Genomic DNA, 21803 nt, shown 5'->3' with positions numbered 1-21803 from the left:
CAAGAAATAAAGTTTGAAAATTATAGCATTAGAGTTTGGAGTCCGGTTTTAAGCCGTCCCTGAAATGTGTTGGTTTCACAGACCGTAGACGGGCGACGTAGTCTGCAGCGTTCATTTGCAAAATGGCTGACCACAGGGAAAGGGATTCGTATTATTCGCAAACGGATTTACGGTCAAAAAATGACGATCCACCGAATTCACGCTTGTTCGTTATATGCCACAAAAGTTTGGAAGAAGATGATCTTAGAAAAGCATTTGAAAAGTTTGGAAAGATCGAAGACATTTGGGTGGTTAAAGATCGGAATTCAGGTGAAAATAAAGGTAATTTCTCTTGAGTATAGAACAGATCGATAATCTTATTACTTTATTTTTTAATATAGTGTGTTCCCTTTTCTTTCGATACAATTATACGTTTATCAAACTACTTTTTCTCTAGCTCTACATTACTTTTCTTCACGTATTTTAGACGTAATATCCGAGATATTTTCTTAAGAATGTGTATTGTTTATATAGGAGTTACATATATTAAATTTTCGAAAACGTCTGAGGCAGCCTTTGCTCTGGAAGAAATGAATGGAAAAATGTTGGGCTCTGTTGGGAGACCCATTAAAGTGATGATTGCTTCAAAGTAAGATATCAAACATTACTTTAAAGTTCCTTTTAAGTATTTATGTGTTTTTAAATGTGGATATTTATTGCAGTCGTGATCAAGGATCTGTACGTGAAACAAACGAAGAAGAAAGATGGGTTCGTCTATTTTGTGTATTACCTAAATCAATGACTGACAGTGAACTTCAACAAGAATTTTTAAAATTTGGAGCCATTGAATATGCAACTGTAGTTAAAGATAGAAATACAAATGAATCAAAAGGTTTTGGCTATGTGAAATTTAAGAAAGTATCCAGTGCAGCAAGAGCATTTGAAGAATGCGATAGGAAGTATAAGGCTGTATTTGCAGAACCAAAAAAGCCAAAGCCTGAACATATTGATGCGAAATACAATAATGGATTATCTTCTCATTATGATAGTGCCAGTGGAGGGTATAGTTCATCAAATTTTGGAAAAAGCAGTATTAGTTTAGAGATTGCTACAAATTACCCTAACTCTGAGGGTTACACACACTTGCAAGTGATTGCACATCCAGCATTAAATCAAGATCAATTATGGAAATTGTTTGATATTGTACCTGGCTTGGATTATTGTCACTTGAAGAATGATGTAAGATACAGAATGCCTAGAGGGCAGGCAGTTGTAGTTTATTCAAATCCTAGCGCAGCAGCGTATGCAAGGGAAAAATTTCATGGTTTTGAATATCCACCTGGTCACAGGATGATAGTGAAACCAGATTTATCAAGTGTACCTCCAAAAAATGTTGTAAAACCTGGGAGTTCTACAACTGGAATTGTTAATGCTAGGACAGATTTAGCACATTTAGCAGAGACAATAGCGCAAGCCACGTCTTTAATTCAAGCTGCAGGATTAACTGCACCAAGTGAGATATTACTTTATCTATGCAACATAATAATATTTAGTTTTGTTTCATAACTTTGTTTTTACGTAATTAGGTTTAGAACACTCAATGTGTGTTAAATTACCACCTGTGCAACCAATGGCCAGTGTAGACGCAGAGGTTGCTAAAAGGTGTTTTATTGTATGTGGACCTCCAGTACCACCTATATATGCTATGAAGGATGCTTTCTGTAGATTCGGCAACCTCATAGATGTTTATATGCTTCCTGGAAAAAACTGTGGCTATGCAAAATATGCTAGTGTTCAAAGTGCAAATGAGGCAATCGAGGTACGTACTTTAAATACTTTAGAACAATTTGTTTAATCAAACAAAAAGTACACTCAAAAGAAGTAGGTAAATCGTCAAATGGTGAATTTTTATGGTAGGTTTTACATGGACAAGAAATTTGCGGCTCTCGATTGAAAGTGTTAGAAGCAGAAGAGCGGAACGTCGGCGAAGATCGGAGAAAACGATTGCGAATGGACGAAGATGAAAATTAAATTTTGTCGTACATCTCGTAAGTACAACGCCGCGCACATGACAAAGAGAAAGAAAAAAGGGGGAGAAAAAGAAAGACATATAAATATTAACACCCTGACGTTGTAACTGACGATTACTTTACTTAGGAAACAGGAGAAAATGTAATTTTTCTATTTGTCTTCACAGACTGACTGGTATACACAAGCTGGACGCACGCAATAAAAGAGACGAATTTTAAGACTCACTTGACCACGTCGGGCCCGCATCCAAGGATACTACTCCAACTACCTACTTTTAACTATCGCTTACGCTCGCGATTTCAACGTTACTGAAACTTTAACGATACTTTACTTTACTACATATCGTTACACATACACCTGACTTCCTGGTTTTTGATTATTTTAAGAGGCCTGTGCGAAAAGTGATCTTAAAGATTCAATTGAATGGTATATAGGATACGTGGAACTAGGTAGACTTGAGATTTTTCCTCTAATGTAAGGAAGTTGCATGATGCAATATACTTGAAGTGTTTATTGTTGTTACAATAATATAATACAAGTATTTATTAGGTAAGAGAATTTCTATATTCATATACTTTTGTATCAGAATCACACTCAGATGAAGCTAAATACCTGAAGAAGAATAAGTTTTCTATAGGTATAGAAAATTAGAGGAAGAAACACATGAAATTATATTATGAGAATGCATATTGTTGTTTATAAAACAAGAATAGCATTTATTATTAATTTTAATGTTAATGTAAAGCAACTATTCGCGCAGGCTTAAAATACAACCTGTGTTTTAGAATTAGTAAAATCAAGTTTTGTTTATAATTTATATTTAGTAATTCTGTACTATTTCTTTATTAGGTATACTGTGTATGGAAGAAAAATTAATTTATTTCTTGTAAATGTTTCAAGGAATATCTTCACGATTATGAATCGTGGTGATAATAAATCTCATGGAGCTTGTTCCAAAACAAGATATATTCTCCAAAGATCTTTTATTTTGTAATGATCTACAAATTTAATTATTACCGTGAATTATTGTACATATTGAATTGTATATGTATACTTCAAAATCATATTATATCAAAATCATTTTAATGAAAATCACAATCAAAAATTTCATTTATTATATTTTATAATAACTTGTATTATCAGTTGAATTGTCGATCAATTTTTACTATATTTTTTAATAATCTCTTACGTGCATAGTTTCAGCTTTTTCAGGAAACTAATATGAGTAAATCTTGTTTTGGAAATACTTGAACGTCACATATAGTCGTGAATACGATATATTTGCATTAAAAATATATCAACCTGTTATTTTCTACGATAAACTCGAATTTCGTCAAGAAAGCTACGCTTTCATAGGCAATTAATATTTACGTCCATTATCACAACTTCGTCAAACACTAATGATTGACGCACAACATAAACCTTTTATGATGGACACTTTTGTACATGTGTTAGACTGTTTTACTCAATGACCATACGCGATGATGTTTTAGGAGACTGTAACTGACTTGTTTGATGATATTAAATACACACTAAGTATTCAAAAACCTCACACCGACTTTCACTTATTTTTTTATTTTTCTTTTTTTCCATTCTATCGAAACGGAGCATATTATAGTGCACATGTAATTGACTGACCTGACGTGAATTTTCTTTAACTTTCAGGATACCTCAAGGATTCTATGACGTGTACCTGATGACTGTGATATATAGCAGAGTAAGAGATTTCTGATAAAATGTATATCAGACGCATTAAGATACAAGTAATAAATTATAATTTTTTATAGCTTTTCCTTTTTATTAGTAGGCTAACAGTGTTACAGTATCTATTACAAAAAGCAATTGTAATTGTGATTTCCTTTTTATACAACATTTTCAAAGCATATATACGATGTTTATAATTTATTATTTTTCATACATTTCTCCTATATTTTCATAAAATGTACAATAAAACGATTTTTACATAAACAGCTAGTTTACACTCCAATTTTTCCCACCCTCCGAAATTCCCATTCATACTACCCATCTGACATCTTCATTCGAAGATTTGTCAAGGTGTTTGCCAGTAGGTGTCACGATCGTGCGTGAGCGAGGATTTTCGCGGCAGTGTAAATTTTTGCGCCGCGGTGTGCCAAGAGCACGATGTCGAGGGGAGGAGTCTATTTTAATCGCGTTCGTCGTTCAAGGGGTTTAAGTGGGGCACGTTTTGCATCGATATAGGTTAACAGAGAAATAGAGGGGGTAACTGCTCACGTGTTACCAAACGTGCTGCATGATGCGGAACAGTCGCTCCGCGCGAAAGATATGCGATGAACGACGCGATTCCAGTCTTCATAGATATCGTCGCTTGGAACGCATCGTAGTGTTGTATATATGTTGTGGATCGCTTGAAGATTTAGTGAAAAAAAAGCACGTTCCTCGAATTACTTAAGCGACTTTTCTTTCGTAATCACACAGAGTACAGAAAAGAATTAAATCAGATGGTGCGTCATATTTAACATTTTTAAATCGTTAAATGGCGAACTCGCTACATTTAGAAGCATCTGCCTTTTACTCGTGATATCGCGGATAGGTTCGCCCCCTCGATCTTCTCCTTTATCGGTCTTTAACCACATTAAGCATCGAAAGAACTATAGACATGACGCGTGAGCATCGAGTTTATTTAATTTAGCAGCAGTGTTGTGTGAGTTTGCCGGATAACGCCTTCGAAAGAACACTATCTCAGGACGTCAACGATGGAAGAGGTATCTACCGAAAATGCCAAAGTGTCGGATTCCGGATATTCTAATACATGCAGCAACAGTCAGTCGCAGAGGAGGTATGCATCGAATTTATTTCTTTTGATGCCCTTGCGTGTCTTTTGATAGACCATGGAAATATTCAGTGTTTCAAAAAAACCGCCTTTAAATTCGAATCGCGAACTGCGGGAAACAACGATCTTGATCGCTAGAACATGGTTCGTGGAAATGTATTCTACTGATTCAGTCGTTCTTGTGAAACTGATTTTTTTTATAATCTATTTCCATCGGCTTAAATTCCGTCGTAGTATGTTCAGATCTATTGATATCATGTTGAATCGAGAAATAAAGAATTGATCTCTCGCAATAGTTTCGCGATTTCAGTTCTAAATATTTATTAGTATAAAGTTAAATCAAGGAATAAAGAATTGATCTCATGTGATATTTTACTGATTTTAATACTAAAAATATGATTATGTGTTATGAAATATTTATTGGTATAACGTTAAATCGAGAAATGAAGAATAGATCTCACGTGATAGTTTCGTAATTTGAATACTAAAAATATGGTCGTAGTTTAATGAATAATGAAGATAGATTTTCCATCACATTGTTTAATTCATCTCCGTCTATTATGATGCTCTTGATAAAACACGATGATTAGCGAGACTATAGAACAAAAGCATCTCAGAATATCGATTGTGAATCTTCGATAAGCAACTAAAAATGTATTGACTACTTTTTGTTTTACAATATATTTATTGAATTTCTTTTAGAATTACACAATTATTGCAGTAAATGGGGATTGAGGGGCCTATAGTCCAGAGCCTCATTCTTCAAATATTTTTCATATACTAAAATAAATTCCAGGAGTCACAATTAATTGAAAGAAATTTTTACAGAATTCAATTTTCATTGAATTTACGAGGATTGCAAACAGCTATCCTTTAAAAATTCTCTCAAAAAGGGAATATTCTAGCATAGCCCCCTCCTCTTTCTCAGCTTTTCATATCAAGAGTGTTATCAATAGTTGTCCAGCCCCTCGCGAAACTTTAATCAGCCCTAGCAGTAAAGTTGGTCTTATTTAGTATTTGAGAAATTTATTATATATAACATATGGAAAGAGTGCGAGGCAGCTGATAAAAGTTTGCAAATAGATTGCTAAATTCTGTCGAGGAATTTCTTTAATACATTGTCATCCAATTACGCGCATCGCAAGCCATCTATAACGCAAACGTTTAATGAGCGTTTATGTTAGGTCATATGTAACGATTGCTTTTGTATTATAGGCGGAGTTGGGAAACATTGCAAATGCTAATTGACTTGCTATTTTTAGAGCTGTTGGACAAATACAGAAAAAGTCTCCATGACGTCTAAAACTACATTTTTCTACCAGTTGGTTCACTTAAAAGTTCACGAAGTGGTCGCAGCTAATCGTTTACGAAATTCATACGTAGCAGGGGATAGTAAATTATTTTATAGGAGTTTTGCAATTTCATGTGGCGACCCAAAACTCTGTGTACAAGATGTTCCAAGAGTTTCACAACATTGCTTGTAAAACTTCAAGAGAACTCACTTGCGTAATTATCTTTCTAGCACTTGTTATCGTATGTTTACCTTCTCTTCGTACATAGAACACAGGGAAATTAATTTTCCTTCTTGTTTTGCGTGACTATTATTTTTCGAGAAAAATCTGTGTTTTTTATAGCTCAATAAAGCTTCTTTAAATTTTAAGGTCAAAAGGACAGGTATATTTAAATTCAATACAACTGGGGATATGAACATCGTATTTTCTCGCTTGGGAAATGATTGCTTTATCGCTTGAGCTACTCAGGATACTCATCAAGTTACTTTTTCTTAAATTTGTTGTGTTAGGAAACTAGTTACTATTTATAGTTATTACTATTCAACTTGAAAACACGAGGGGAAAGCTATATTTAAGTTACAGTAGAACAAGATCGATTATATCTATCATAGCATAAGGGTACCAACATGGTCCTCTTTTACTGGACGTTCGTTATATTCGAATTTCTCTTATAATTATAGTTATTTAAAACAGCATACTTCTACATACTCTTTCCAGACTTGTAGTTAGTCATACTAACAATCCATTTGAAAGCAAAATATTTCTCGACCAAGTCTACATAAAACGCTCCCACTTCTTAAAATCACAAAAACAAAAGAATCTTCAATCTCAATTCCTAGAACCAAACGTCCTTCTTTTTCTCTATAACAATAATTTCTCGTTACAAGCTCGTCATTACATTTCCTAGAACTAGTCCTCCATTTCCTAGAACTACTTCATTTCCATTCACTTCCGCCTTCAGCAAGTCAACAAGTCGTCAGTGCACATAAAGGCCATTGAAACTCCCATGCTCTAAAACCTCGCCATTTGCATCGAGTTGCAATTTTATACTGAGTAAAAGCTCTACTTAGAAAAACTTGGTTTGACCAGTTGAGCTTTCTTTGGATGCACTCGATGATTCTACCAGGAAGCGAAACGTTGCAGCAGCTCGCTCGTAGACATTCAAGGATTCGCCGAGCGCTAGGATATCTAGCGATAAGTTCGCGCGTCACGGCGGCGCAGGATACTTGGCATTGACACGCTTTGTTGATGATGTAGGTGAGAGGCGGACAGAAAGCTCGGTGAACGAGAAAGATGGAAACTCGAACACTACGGTTAAGGCTAACTAGTTTCGCGGCGAAGCATGTCGGTTGCATTTCCACGATCGCATTTAATACACCCATTCGCTACTTGGCTTGCGAAACCCCAGTGAAAACAGGTCGAACGAATAGGAGATTACAGATTAACGCTTTATCGAAAGTGCACGATTGAAATCCTTCCTGTAACGCCTCGTAATACTGCTAATAGTGCAGAATCCCTAGGACCCAGAAGCTGGAATGTGGACCTAGGGAAACTGGGGATTCAGTCGCGACATAAATCAGAGACTTTAACTTATTGAGCAATTGAATATTAGAGGAGTTTTTATTTCACTGGAAAATGGGATGGTTTTAAATATTTCTACAGGAAGTTGATACTTAATTACTGTCACCCAGTTCTTAGACTCTAATACAGACTCAGAGTCCCTTAGATTTGTTTACTTACACAGACATTACAAATGTTTATTAGGTCATTCCACAAATAACGCTGTTTCCTGTTTTAAATACATTTTGATTTAAAAAGTTGAGAATTTTGTTTCTTTCGAAAAAGAGCTTGAAAAATTATTTGGCAAGCATATAGAAAAATACTTTCTTGTATTAGAATATTAGGAATTTAGTTAAGCTATGTTATAAATTAAGAAAATTTAACAGTATAAACTACTTCAGATACTATGTTAAGACGTAGGTAACTGCATTTGTTTTTCGGCTCTCCTGGAAACTAACAAAAAAGGACTTGTTTCAAATTGGCTCTTAGGTACAGAATTAAGGGTTAAATAGATCTGTTCTTGTTGAGGAGTTGCGTGATCGAAGCTTGAAAAGAATTCGTGTTGAAAGTTCTCACCGAGTGCTGCTCAATGTGCACGTTGTATTTGGAAGTTCGTTTCCAATTAAAATTGCAGGTGCAACGAATAATACCGACCCTTTGTAATTATTACTAGCGTCGTGGGCGATTCAGTTGGATTTTACCCGGACAATTGATACATGTCGATAATTATAGATATGTAGGTTCTGAATTCTCACGTGTTGTTGTTCAAACCAAATACCGTATCCTGTGAATATTAAACAAACTAAAACGTGATAAAGTGGGATGTTCATTGAGGCACATTAAAGGGGATGAAAATGGGATTTTCAAAATTCAAATCAACCTTTGCATTTCTAGTGTTCAATTTATACGCAGCTAAATGAAGAGAGTGTCTAAATTAAATAGAAAATTTTCTGGCAATATTTGCAGTAGTTACCCAATAATTTGATATAAGAAATTCGCTAAGAAATAGTTTTCAAAGTTTTACATTGCCGCTAGATTAGAATGAATTAATAGTTATTGTATGTTTAAAAAAAAGTTCGATATAAAATCTATGAACACAGCTATTAATAGTAAATCTTCAAACGCTTTCATGAATCACTACAAATATGAACTATAGCTTGTAATTAGTGAATCATATAAGATTTTTTCTTAATTTTCATTATAGTATCCCTCAGTTAAATTTTCACATAATTCTATTTTTCAAGTTTTAAAGAATTTTGAAAAATTATTGTAGAGTAGTTTTCCCATGTATTGTACAAGCACATGAAATAGAACTTCTCATCCTAATTCGATCTTAACGCAACATCAAACATTCACTAAGCCATTAGTCCTAACGCCACCCACAGCTTCCGTCTATTTTGTCTCCGATTGTTACGAAGTTTCTGTGGTGTCGTCAAGAGGATTGAGCAGAATCGATACCTGGACCACGGTCCCGTTCGACGATTCCAGTCACGGGGCCATGAGCGTGCAACAGACCTTCTTATGCAATAATTTTTCCTAGTAAATGAGGTGCAACAAATGTAGGAGCCCCGTGCTCGTTCCCTGGGAAATAATGAGGACAGTGAAAGGCCAGAAAGACCCCGTCGTAAGGGCCGATCTCGCGCGTTGGTCACGTTTGCCGAACATGTGATCGGACCTTTTTTCCCCCCATTCCGTAACTGGTTCCAGAGATTTTGTGTCAGCAAATCGCGTGACTTTCTCAGCGACGTATTTAATCGGCCAATGGGCCGAGGCCGTTCATGCTGATGGAGGTATGCAACGCTTTTGCAATTACTCTTAGAGCGGTCTATGGCGGCTGGGCAGCCAGTGGACCGAGCAGAACCGCAGGATGTAAGTCTTCGAGGCGTGCGTTGACGGTAGAAACGAGAAATGCAGACGATCTTCCATTTGAAGAGCAAGTTTGTTAATTTGTTTTCATGGTAGGTTCGCCTCGAGCGCGTGATCTGTCGCCATGCAGTGAAGTGAGGACGTTTAGACGTTTTGGGGGTGGCTGGTGGAGGTGGGAGGAGGCACTGTGGTGTGGGGGGCGAGATGATGTTCGTTTGAATTTATCCTTGTGCACTGTTCACGTAACTATTACGTACGAGTATGATTGAGTAAATTTCTATTGTATTACAATAGTATCAATTGTATTTTCGTATGAGAATTTATGGTTCAAATAAGGTTTTTAGAAATTAAGCTGATCAGGTTTTTATTCAAATTTCGATGTTATCTCTGAGGTATGATTTTTTCATAAATTGAAAAATTTATGTATCTATGCAATAATTGTGAGTTAGAAGTGGCACAAAAATTGTACTTTCATACCTGAAAGAGCTAAACGAAAGCACGTTTTTTAACAGACTTATTCTAGAGACGATGTAATCCCGTGTTTCTGCGGCAGTGTACGTATGTCAATTCCGCTCTAGGATCGATTTGTGAAGAATACACAAGTACTAAACACGTGGATGTCGAGAACGTTGGGTTGGAAGCGTGAGTCTTGTTAGTGGAAAGGTTTTAAACGTGACGTCTTTAATCGAAAATCGATTGACCCCCTAAGATGGGACAGAATTGTTCGTAGTTGTTCCATGGTTAGGGTGTGATACAGAAAAAAATACACAGTGTCTTTCTTATTTAAGGCACAAATCCATTTCATTATTTTATGTAACAGTTTGTTAAAATATTAACATATTATCGTTATTTAAAAACTATGACTGAGAAATGTTACTGAAAACTACTATGTGCACTATTTTAAGTAAACAAAATTGCTAAAATTAAAATTCAACATAATGAGTATTTTGATAATTGGATATAATAAAATTATCATTACTTATTATATTTGAACATGGCCACCAATTATAATATCCAATCAGTAGGTTGCGCGTAACAGTTTAAGATTGGTAGATACTGTATTTAGATACGGAAGCTTCTCCAATCGTTGTTACTACCCCTATGTCTGTCCCTAACAAAGAGAACCCTCTTTAGACACAAGGAACTTTATTTAGTATTCCCCATGAACCGATTCAGAGTGCAGTAGTAGCGGTCGTCCAAGGTCAGACCGAACACGTAAGCACCTCCAGTAGTTTGGTCGATTGATCGTCGGACTTTGGCGTAACTATAGATTACATAATTCATCTTGCATAGCAAGATAAAAATGATATATCTACTTCTCCTGATTACCAGCAAAACGGCCGAGTAATTGTATAGTTATTAATGGCTCGAATTTGATGTGTGTTTCAGCAGTGGCAGCTCGATTTCGAGAAACAGCAACCGCTCCGAAAGTAGCGGTTATTGCGGTAGGCGTCCTTCTACGCTTGAATCCAGGTAATATACCGTTCAAATTACCTATCTATCGTCGAAATCACGCACACGAGTCCACACAGATATAAAGAAAAAAAAAATAGAACAGAATCGGTAAGACAGAAGCAATCGCGATGACGATCGGTTCTTGCATCCAGAACTTAGGGGTAAGAAAGATACAAGAAGAAGCATTTGTCATTTTTGCTGGGGAAAAGTGCCAGATAAACATGGAGGTTTGTTGTTGACTTCAGTCTTGTTTCGATGAATAAAGAACCAGGACGACTTTGTCAAAAAACTATCAGGTAAATTTTGTTTATCGTTTGCAGACTATATTTATTAAAATAAAATGCATTTTGTGCATTTTCCTTATACAAATTATGTTCAATTAAAATTTAAATACAAATTCAAGTTTAAATTAGGTACATACACGTACCAGTAATATATAAATTTACTTTTAATAAATTAGCAGGATTGATCTTATACAAATTATCCTCAAAAAAAGAAATAGACAGAAATAAAGAAATGCTCTCTCCATATCTTTCTTTGCTCCTAGATCCAAAAAGTCTCACGACTGTACCTTATTCCAAGAACATGAATGTTCTTTTTCATTATCACCAGCGAACGTGATTACAGTCGTAAGGATCTCACGACGTCATTGAATCGTCGAGCAAATACGTAAATAAATAATTGACGGGACGCTTACGACCTCGACTGTAGAAAATAAGAGTAAGAAATCCAGTGGAAAGTAACTTTATCTAAGTGCTCACGGAGCTTTACATAATACGAACTAGGAAATGTGCCTGACCATGTGTCTATCGCACCGCTCCATGATTAAAACTATCTTCCCCTAACACCGCACTGTCCACCCCCTCGATTAAGGAGACAGCAACAAGAAAACACTTTAGTGTCGCCTGTGTCGAGCACAATCGTAAAAGATACAAATACATAATATAAATACTGAGCAATAATTAGCAAACTGCCAGCATACTATTTATTCACATCCTAAAATGTAAAAAAAAATATCCAAATATCCAAATGAAATTACCAATAACAATATGCACACAATTATTATTATACTCAATGGATGTCGAAAGGACATTGCATGCTAACGTGAGCTGTGCAATCATAACAACTGGACTATCAGAACAGCGTGTCTCCTTTTGCACCTACCGATCGCTGTATCTAAATGAATTTCTAACAGGCGATTCAACTCTTCAGATGACTTCATTGCAATTACGATGAATTTTTAGAAACCTTACGCAATCAGCTTTCAGTTACACAGCTCGTCTTTGAAATATGTGTTAGTTATTCGTCGGTCTTTCCTTTCTTTCGCTAAATTTACCTCGGCGGATCCACGTAACGGGAAACGCTGCGGATTTCGTCGCTGCCTTTATTACCATCGTCTCGTCCGTGTGACTAGCTGCAGCGGTCATTCCATAATTACCGTATTTGTGAAGGTGACACAGCGCGAGCGCGCGTGGACGCGCACACCGACTTCCACTGTCGATTTTTCGCGTTCGTGTCCGTGCACGGAACGATTACATTCAGTTACGAGAAGGGGCACACAAACTCCGCGAGCTGCGGCTGTAAACATTGGTGCATGTGCCTTGCCACGTGCCTGCAGTGTCGCCATCGGCGTCGCCTACGTGGCATGAGATATCCCCACGTATTGTTGCATAATCCGGATGGGCCGCGTCGTTCAGTAATAAATAGACATCAGACCGACGAATTGCCATCGACTGTACTCTATTTCCAATTTCCGCTGCCCTGTCGCTAAACGTAAACAAAAGACCTCGAAAATTCCGCGCGTTTCTTTTCGCGACGAATTCGCCGTGAAAATAGATTAAAGACATTTCCCTTGCATTTCTTGGAAACTTTCCTCGACGAGGTTCCGACGTTATCTTCCACCTCCACGTTTCTTCATTTTTATGCAGTAGTTTGAGCAGGAAGACGATGAGGATGGAAGGTTCGAGAAACCGATTGACGCCACTGGTTGCACGCGGAGAAATGTTCGCCGTGCTGAATGACACGCCTCGCGTCGTCGGTAGCTCATTGGCGTTCGATGGCGCAGTATGCACAATTCGAGCCAATGGGGCGGGAATGCGTCGAGACTGGCTCTTTCATAAGAAACTTTGCCAACGACTCAATCGCCGCTTCGAGTCCTCCTGTGTTCCGCTGCGTGACTCGCTGGGGTCAAGGTCACATGTAATTGCGATTCCACGTGCAGTTTCGTAATTATAATATGAGCACGTTAACGCGATCGGAGGCTGTCCAAGGGAGTTTCCATTTTGGTCACAATGCAGATGGGAATAAACGATAACAAATTAGATCATATTAGCAACCGCGGCTTTCGGGATTATTTTCGAGACTGGTTTGAGGACTTTGATCGATGAAAGTCGAGGAAGATCAAGGAAGCTTATTTTTTAGGATTAATGCAGAAGGGATATAGTTTAAAAAATACTGAGGGGACTTATATTTATAGAGTATTATAGGGGAACGAAGAAGAGGGTCAAGTGAAGGTTATCCTTGAGGGTGCGGGTTATATGTAACTGAAGGAGCTCCTTTTAAAATATTTTTTGTTATATAATTGTTTGCTATGACTTACAGTAAAATTTGCATTATTTACGTAAACTAAGTATACTCCTCAGAAATTATGAGGATACTTGATCGCAACAGATATCTATTTGAAAAAAATTAGTACTGAATCTCACTAATCCTAAGTCTTAAGTATTTTGTTAAGAGCCACATTAGAGTATACATCTTCCGCCACTTTACCATTACTTAACTCAAACTCGGAAGCAACAGCGCTAGGTAGTTGAACCTATCTAGGAGAAAGCTTGGGCTCGAAGGCTCGGAGTTATCGTTAGAGAAATGCACTTTCTCCATCTTACATAACAATTCCAGTCACGACTCGATGTTCTGTAACGTTGCGCAGAGTGTTTTTACAACTCTCGCTTTTCCTGGAGAAAGTTGCCTCACGACCTGCACCCGCAATCATCGACAATACCACCCTTCGTCTACCTTCGTAGCAAAAAGAGCGCATTCTTATAAAACTATACTTTTACGCAACAAGTGAACCTGCAGCTCATGTTCGCATGCATGTCCAGTATATTTCTTGCTCATTGACTCAGCGAAAAGCACACTTATATTTACTTGTACGGTTGACATCGTACCCCTCGAAAGCTTCTAAAAGAGTATCAGCGTTCCTGGTATCACGTTATCGTGACGAACGTGAGAGTTACAGATACGGTCTATTTTAAGGAATTTCAGAAGCGTAAAACCTCGATAAGATTTCGCACGCAGCGTGTCTCGGGAAATATCGAAAACCATTCCGTAAAAACTCTGCTGGAAACACGAAACTTACTCTACTCCTACATGTCCATCTGAAAGCTGATTGAAAACTTAAACACTAATTAAATATAACATTTATTCCACTGAAAAACTATTATCATATTTTCATAACCATAATATTACTTCTGTTTTATTTTCGAAAACCATTCAGAATCTAGGTGGAAAGAAAACAGTATATTTTATTGATCGCGATTGCTTTATTTATAAAACGGAAACCTTATCCCTACCCCTCTCGAAATATGGCTAGATAACCCAGAGAATATTACACCCTCGGTATCAGTCAGCTTAGAGAAAACCACCCCCTGATCATCCCCTTCCTCGAAACACCACGACCTATGTGTACTAATTTTTCGATCTGTCCGCTATAGATATGGTTAGAAGTTGTTTGCACATTGTTACATGTAATGTCTATATGAACATAGCAATGAAGCACTACCGCAGCCAATCAGCAAAAGAAAGGATAAAGAGCACAAGAAGAAGAAGTCGAAGACGATTTTGGCCGTTAATGCTGAGGCAGATATTGCCTTGAAAAGCGTCGGCACGCCGCCGGAGGCGGTGCCCTATAATGTCGTCGTCCCAACGAAACCCATACTCGAAAAGAAACCAGGTTGGTTGCGATCTAGAAATGGTTGGGAAGAGATGCACGTTCACTCTACTGTTCTCGAAATTTTTCTCACCTGTCGGTGCAACTCTGTCGCGTGGTTGCAACGAGAGACGAGGTGAACCGTGAATTTTGATCTTCGGACCGAATATTTGTTTGTACTACTGATTCTGTCGGGTCTATGACGAATCTGTTTCACTTCGACGGTTTCTAAATGCTATAGAAGTGTTTATATCTTCGTAGCAGTATAACGTAGAGTTGTGTTATTTTGTATGTTAAAGATTGTAGAATTATACAGTTTTATATCAAGTTTTAAAGAATTCTGAAAAATAATCGGAGTGTAGTTTACGAGACGCGAAATCTGGCCAATGGTTTTGTGCAACAATTTAGTATCGTGCATTCTTCCCTTCAGTTAGGTTTCTCTTATTTCACAACCAAAGACTTCGAACGATCCCCCGCCCCACCCTCATGGTTGCCTTAGTCCGCCAGACTATTGAATTGAATCTGCGATTGATTATCTCTCTATTTTGTATAAAAATCATTCTAATTTTGGTATGAATGAATTCAGTGGGTCGTGACGGTTCATTGTTAACGAAAATTCGTGGACACTGTTCTCGGTAGCTGTCGTTGCTTTGTACCATCCGAGAGCACCGAATAGACGAACAGTGGAGTAATGACTGCTGTTGTTACCCTGGCAATTAATCTCAGCTCTATTTTAATTAAGCGAAACCCTGAGGGGTAGCCCATTTTGTAATTTAATTACATGGTTATCTTGGTCATCCCTTGTCTTAGCACCCCTGTTTGTTTCACTTATACCACCGTCGTCGTTTGCATAACGTGTTTCTAATTTTAATAGAAGAACATTAGTATCATTGGCAACGTTATAATCTAAATCATCTACAGTAGAATATTTGTTACGAAATTGAATAAGCTTTTTGGCGATTATAACTCAGGTTTGACTCACCAAGTTATGCAAACTGGTTTAGGATTTAACTGGATAACAAAAGAACGTCTTATTCGTGAAGTCCCTTTGGTAAATATAGATTGTGTCACGAGGAAGAAATAGTATTGCGAGGAGCAATAATATTGATACTTTCAAGGGGAAAAGTAACTTCATAAATAGCATTTTTTTCAAAAAAGGATTTCCATAAAAAACAGCTAATACAGGATATCCTATATTAACTATTAATGCCTTCTTCCTGGAGCAGTCTGTATAAATCCATAGTCACTTATTTACCCAACTAACCGCGCATTAATCTACTTTCTAGTACTCCAATTTTTCGCAACAATCTATCAAACACTGAAAATAGCAATGACTTAGTAGCAGATAATACTGTCTCTTACAAAATCCAGACACAACCTAAATACCAATAACTTTCCTCCTCTTCACAGAGAAGGCGAAACTTTGATCTACAACTCTGACAAAATTCTAAACCTCCAGGCGCCTCGTTGATATTAAATTGTGATGTCGTTTCTACGAACAGTTGTCACATAAGACGGTATATCCAAAATATTCTAAACATCGAAGCACCTCTCTTTCAATCTTGGTTTTATATAATCACACTGTAGCATTCAATAGACAAAGGGTAGGACCGAGCTCTCTCATTTGGTCCAGCTACATCGGTAGTCGGATCGGGCCGAGCTTTATATAACACCACAAAGCGCCTCTGATTTACGTAATTATTTTACATAATTTTTAATAATCCATTTCGAACGAGTGATTCCCACATGGGCTTTTTTCGTCGGTCGTTACGAGCCCGGGACCTGATTCTCTCATTATGAGCCTTGCCACGCAGTCCTGTAATAAGACACGTACGTTCCAGCGCGAGAATAGATCGGTTACATAATGACAATGCTCGGCCGCTAGTTCGTTGCACGGTGAGTAACTACGTTGCGTTGCAAGAGTGTCTGATTGCCGCTGATGTTATAAACTGTACAAGTTTCTGATCTGTCGATCCTACCAAAATTAGGATCCAAAGTCACGCGTCCGAGCAGGAGTGTACCAGGCGGCAAAGATACATGTAACGAAGTCGTGAATTAGATTGATCCTGGAACGATCAAGGTTCCACTGTCTCCACTTTATTAGCTTTACGCTATTCGTGTCGTTTGTTGGTATTATTCATTTCAACTCTCTTTTAATTAAATGGTAGATATGTCTACTCGCCTGTGGACTCGTTGCTAATAATGACTCACGAGTTTGTAATGTTTAAGGATTTTAGATTTATTAAATTGTATCTATGCATATTTTTGTCGAATTTTTTCTGAACATTATATTACAAATCTTTTTTTCAGTCTAACAAGATTGAGTCTAAGGTAATTTTCTTTCAGTGGTAACAAACATGTTAATCACCTCTGATTAATTACACAGTTTAATCGTATCTTTACCGCCTAGTATGCTCACGAAATATCGATATTCGAGAGTCGAGAATAAAAAATTGCCTTGGTACCAGCCTGATGTGTTCCAAGGGACACATCCATACAGCTTGAGGTTGAACTTTTTTTCAAGGATGACCTTGAGCTTTGGGTTCATTACTCCCCCAATATTCGCGGTTCTGTCCTGTTGGACTAAGGAAACATTTTTACTTCATCCTTTCATCAGTTCATTGCTCTGGTAGCACGTTGCGTGTTATACGTTTCTTGGACGCCCCTTCGTGGTCACCTATCCAGATGTTTTCGATCTCTGAAAGTCGGAAGTATCTCTTCTCTTACTGAACCATTCTGCGGGAGACCTTCGTTAACAGCTGTGAAGCTGTGGACCAGCTTCGTTGCTATTTCCCTTCTCGAAAATCACCCATATGATTAACAGACCTCTCAGGACGGTCCAATCACATCCTCCAAAACAGCAAATAGTCAGTACGATGACTAGAGGTTCCCTTTCCCCCAAATATACTCACATCCACGTGGGACGTCCATGAAATATCTTTAAGGGGAAGTTTCGGTCTAGGAGACTACAAAAAAAGCCATTTTTAGGATCTTTTAGAAATAACTAAATAAATAAAGTGGCAATCTGTGGTTCTCCACGTTTTATTATAAGTATATCTTTTGAGTATGTACAAAATTCCACATTTTTGTAAAAAGATAATTTTGTTTTATCATCTTCTGTCTCTTTAAAGTCCAATATCATTTCTTTATCAATTTTTTACAATTCTATATCCCTTAAAAATTAGCAAATTTGAAAAACTTCAAAATATCACAGCTTCACTGCTTATAAGTGCACTCTTTGCATTGTCTCATTAGTTCCAAAAATGCTTAAAACTGCCACTTAAAAGCCTCTAACTTCTATCCCTTTCAGAATTCTAAAATTTTCTTTGAATTACTTATTATCTAAATACCAAAGTAGCGAAAATCTAAGAAAAAGCCTAGTTTTTGAAAGCTCTAGACCGCAAGCTCCCCTTAAAAGAAGCGAAACGCGATCGTGCTACTTGCGCATGAAGAACCATACCTCATATCAGCAAACACGGGCAGGTGTCCCAAGAAGAACGTAATATAACGACGAGAATTTTTGTTGGGCATTATACAAGAAGAAATAGCCACTGTAGAATTGGTGGATGCAACGGATCCTGGGGAGCACAACGGCGATACTGTCACAGATGTGGAAGTAGGACTTGCTTCCCGTACGAATCCTCTGGATGATTCCACATCTCAAGCCAATGTTAGTATTAATTACAAAGCAACGGGGAAACAGATTATTCACTTAAATAGTAACTGTGGTAGAAGGACACGTAGAAAGAGACAAGTAGTTATGTCAGTCGAGACTCACTCGATCGTGGTCGATCGAGGGGCTCCTTAACTAGGGAGGTCCAGGATCGGGCATGCTCGGAGAAGCATCCTGCTATGTACATACTTATTTACAAATTTTAACCGAGCTGCTACCCATACTATCCGCGCATATACTGTGTACATACGTATATGCACATGTATATAGTTGTTTTCAAATTTATAATAATTCGGTATGGTTTTCTGTACGATGACGTAACACAGTAGCATTATTGTTGCGAGGTTTCAGCATCGTCATGCATGGAGAAAGGAGGCTTATTCGATCCAACTGCAATAATCACTCGCGAGACAATGTATTAAATAGCGGGTGTTTGAGGATACTAATTTTCGTAAAAAGTGTTATAATTTATTTTTGCAGTAGTGGTATTAACGCCTACTATACAAGGTGAGCATAAAGTCTTTAACTGATTACAAGAATTTATTAAGACAAAATCGTGACAATGAAAGACGAATGGTTTGGGTTGGGACTTATCAATTCCAGAGCTTGATGTAGACACATTGGAGTTGGGGATAGGATCTGCTGCGGCAACTGTGGCTCAAGGTATGTTAATCCAGACGTAGCAAGAGGTGAAGTACGCAAGCAACGATGCACATGTGGAAGTCTACAAATTTAGGTAGAACAATTCTTTGAGTTGTACATTTTAGCTCTAACGATTTGTCTTTCACTACGGTGGTTTTTACATAACAAATTTTTGTAATCAGTTGAAGACTTTGTGCTTACCTCATAGATACACTAATCACTAGGTATTCGTAGTCTTTTGGTTTAAGTAGTTACTAGATGGGTAAAAGTCTACTAACCCAAGTGATAATGTGCGTTGTAGGGAGAATAAATGAATAAAAAATAACAAACTTTAATATATAATAAATACAATATAAAAAAATAATATAATGTACGATCATATAAGAAAAAAATAGTGCTCTTTTCTCCGTGCATGGTATCTCATTATCCAACGAACGGAAGTTCTACGAAGGTGATGCACATAGAAAGTGTCGTACGATAAAACGATCTCAAAATTTGCATGTAATTGTTAGTAGAAGCAAATGAAACACCGTAGAACTGTACATGAGAACAAAGTAGTGATGAGTTCTCTCTACAAGTTACTCGACGAACTAGAAGTCGTCGAGTTTCTCCGTGGAACTGATCTTGATGGCATAGATTCAGTGTCATCTACGTGCTAAAATACTGATATCACTGGTTTATTTATGAATAATAAAGACTGCTGTGAAGAAGATCTGACGCTCTTTTGGTGTATTCTGTAGGAGGGATTTTGCGCGGTGATTTCGATGCATGACGGCCTCGTGCTGTACACAACTCCTTCCATATGCACAGCTCTAGGATATCCCAAGGATGCATGGATTGGTCGTTCCTTTATCGACTATGTTCATCCCAAGGATAAAGCTACTTTGGCTGATCAGATTACTAGTGGGATTGTGTCGCCACAGGAGGACAGACCGAAAGGTATAGCACAGAATCTTTTAATTTAATCTTCTAATAACAATATTGATACTTTATTTAGGGCCATGTCTTTTGATATTTGTGTACTAAAAACATAGATCAGAAAGTAAAACGTATAGTTTATAGTATTCTTTCTTATGAAAGTTGAAATAGATCATTTATAAGATGGTATGAAATATTGAACAAGAGTTAATGAAATGTTAATGAAATCATTTGTTGTCAAGTAAATTCTGCTGAAATTTAAGGAGATGATTCTATAGACAAAAATAAGATGAAATTGAAGTATAATAAAATTGCGTTTGAAGCTTCCTGTAGAAGTTATTAATTGTTGAAAAACCGTCTAATATGCGCCTGAAATATGGCTGACTCGGATTATTCTACTGGTATTGCTGCGTCTGACCTGGCCAGTGCACGCTGGCAGTAGAATAGATCCCCAAGTCAGACACATTTCACACTCATTTTAGGTATATCTTTAACAATTAGTAGTATTCATTTTTGTTTTATTATTGCATATGAAATCACTTTTTCAAGTTTCTGACATTTGTCGAATCTCATTGGATAGCAACTATTTTACGAGAATTTTGATATTAATTTAATTAATATCAAAATGATTTAATATTTTCTGATACCACTTACATTTCTTGTGTTATCTGTTCCTCAGGCATTAATGGCAGAAGGGCAAGTTTATTTTGCGAATTGCGAAAATATACGAGATCCACAGTCCACCAACTGAGTGGACAACAAAAGGAGGCAAGATCGAACTTGTACCTTCCATTCCATTTGACATTGTCATTCAGAGATTTTCGAGATCGTGCGACTGAGCAGCAACACAAAGCAATGTTCCTGGTGGTTACTGCCCAACCTGTTCATTCTGCATATAAAGGTAGTACGGTTGAAGGTCTTCGAGGAGAGCCGACTGACAAAAAGATTCGATGAGCTTTTGTTCGAGAGTAGTCGATAATTTTGTGTGTTAGCGCAAACAATAGGTTGCGTGAATTAATTCTCTAAGAGGGTACATTAATCGAGTCGTTTCGTTAGTCCAGTCTCCTCGATGATACTATATGACTCGGTGGTTTCCATGGCGACATGCCTTAAGCAGAAGGTAATTTGTATTAAATTGGAAATGTTTACTTGAGAATCGTGACGATGTTGATAGTCTCTCATCTTTGTCGTCTTCTCATTTATTCGTTTTCTTATCATCTGGCCAGTTTTTCGTTTTCGTTCAGTTTGGAGACCACTGTTTCGATTATTCATTTAAGCAATGACACGAAATAACAACGCATTCATCATTTTTCATGGACGATAGTATAGTTTACTATGCTTTGCTTGTTAGACACCTAGTGATCTCTTTCGTCGTTAACATCGTTTATGCAGTGTCTGAAAGAAATAAAAGAGGAAGAGAAGGCTGACCTAAGTAATAAACCTAGAACTCTTATATCATCTACATTAATAAACATTTTATTAAATCTCTTCCTCTTTTTCATAGATGCCTCTTTGTTTTCACAAACAGACGCATTAAATCAGAAATCAGTGCATGCAAATTCTAAAACACACTAAAAGAAAGATGCATCTCACTTCCAGCAGTTCCCTCGATAATTGCATCCGACGTTTCAATTAACGAGGGAACGC

The 21803-nt window shown here is 37.2% G+C and overlaps 2 protein-coding genes across 4 annotated transcripts in view; both read left to right on the top strand.

The window, feature by feature from the left end:
* The first annotated feature begins 35 nt into the window (after positions 1 to 35).
* LOC143179953 (RNA-binding protein 45) lies at positions 36 to 3972 on the top strand. 3 transcript variants are annotated; one of them, XM_076379438.1, is made up of 6 exons: positions 36 to 321; positions 514 to 628; positions 702 to 1492; positions 1572 to 1798; positions 1897 to 2027; positions 2177 to 3562. In XM_076379438.1, the coding sequence occupies exons 1-5, from the start codon at positions 123 to 125 to the stop codon at positions 2008 to 2010; spliced, it is 1446 nt and encodes a 481-aa protein (XP_076235553.1). In that variant the 5' UTR covers positions 36 to 122; the 3' UTR covers positions 2011 to 2027; positions 2177 to 3562. The 3 variants fall into 3 exon arrangements, with proteins under 3 accessions (XP_076235553.1, XP_076235536.1, XP_076235544.1); XM_076379421.1 differs by having other exon boundaries at positions 47 to 321; positions 1566 to 1798; XM_076379429.1 differs by lacking the exon at positions 2177 to 3562 and adding an exon at positions 3676 to 3972 and having other exon boundaries at positions 49 to 321; positions 1566 to 1798.
* A 110-nt stretch (positions 3973 to 4082) lies between these two features.
* The window catches only part of Per (period circadian regulator), a 29979-nt gene continuing 12258 nt past the window's right edge, over positions 4083 to 21803 (top strand). Inside the window, exons 1-6 of the mRNA XM_076379451.1 lie at positions 4083 to 4828; positions 10930 to 11013; positions 14763 to 14947; positions 18463 to 18593; positions 19979 to 20177; positions 20836 to 21057. Coding sequence (XP_076235566.1) covers positions 4746 to 4828; positions 10930 to 11013; positions 14763 to 14947; positions 18463 to 18593; positions 19979 to 20177; positions 20836 to 21057 — 904 coding nt within the window. The 5' untranslated portion in view covers positions 4083 to 4745. The remainder of the gene's footprint in view (positions 4829 to 10929; positions 11014 to 14762; positions 14948 to 18462; positions 18594 to 19978; positions 20178 to 20835; positions 21058 to 21803) is intronic.

Source organism: Calliopsis andreniformis, chromosome 1, assembly GCF_051401765.1.
Source record: "Calliopsis andreniformis isolate RMS-2024a chromosome 1, iyCalAndr_principal, whole genome shotgun sequence".
NCBI classification, from domain to species: domain Eukaryota; kingdom Metazoa; phylum Arthropoda; class Insecta; order Hymenoptera; family Andrenidae; genus Calliopsis; species Calliopsis andreniformis.
This window is presented reverse-complemented; position numbering and strand designations above follow the sequence as displayed.

Bases quoted from the DNA above. Each gene is read 5' to 3' on its own strand.
- LOC143179953 (XM_076379429.1), top strand. From the start codon at position 123: ATGGCTGACCACAGGGAAAGGGATTCGTATTATTCGCAAACGGATTTA. The intron at 322-513 runs GTAATTTCTCTT...TTGTTTATATAG, and splicing joins GAATTCAGGTGAAAATAAAG to GAGTTACATATATTAAATTT. The intron at 1,799-1,896 runs GTACGTACTTTA...TTTTTATGGTAG, and splicing joins GTGCAAATGAGGCAATCGAG to GTTTTACATGGACAAGAAAT.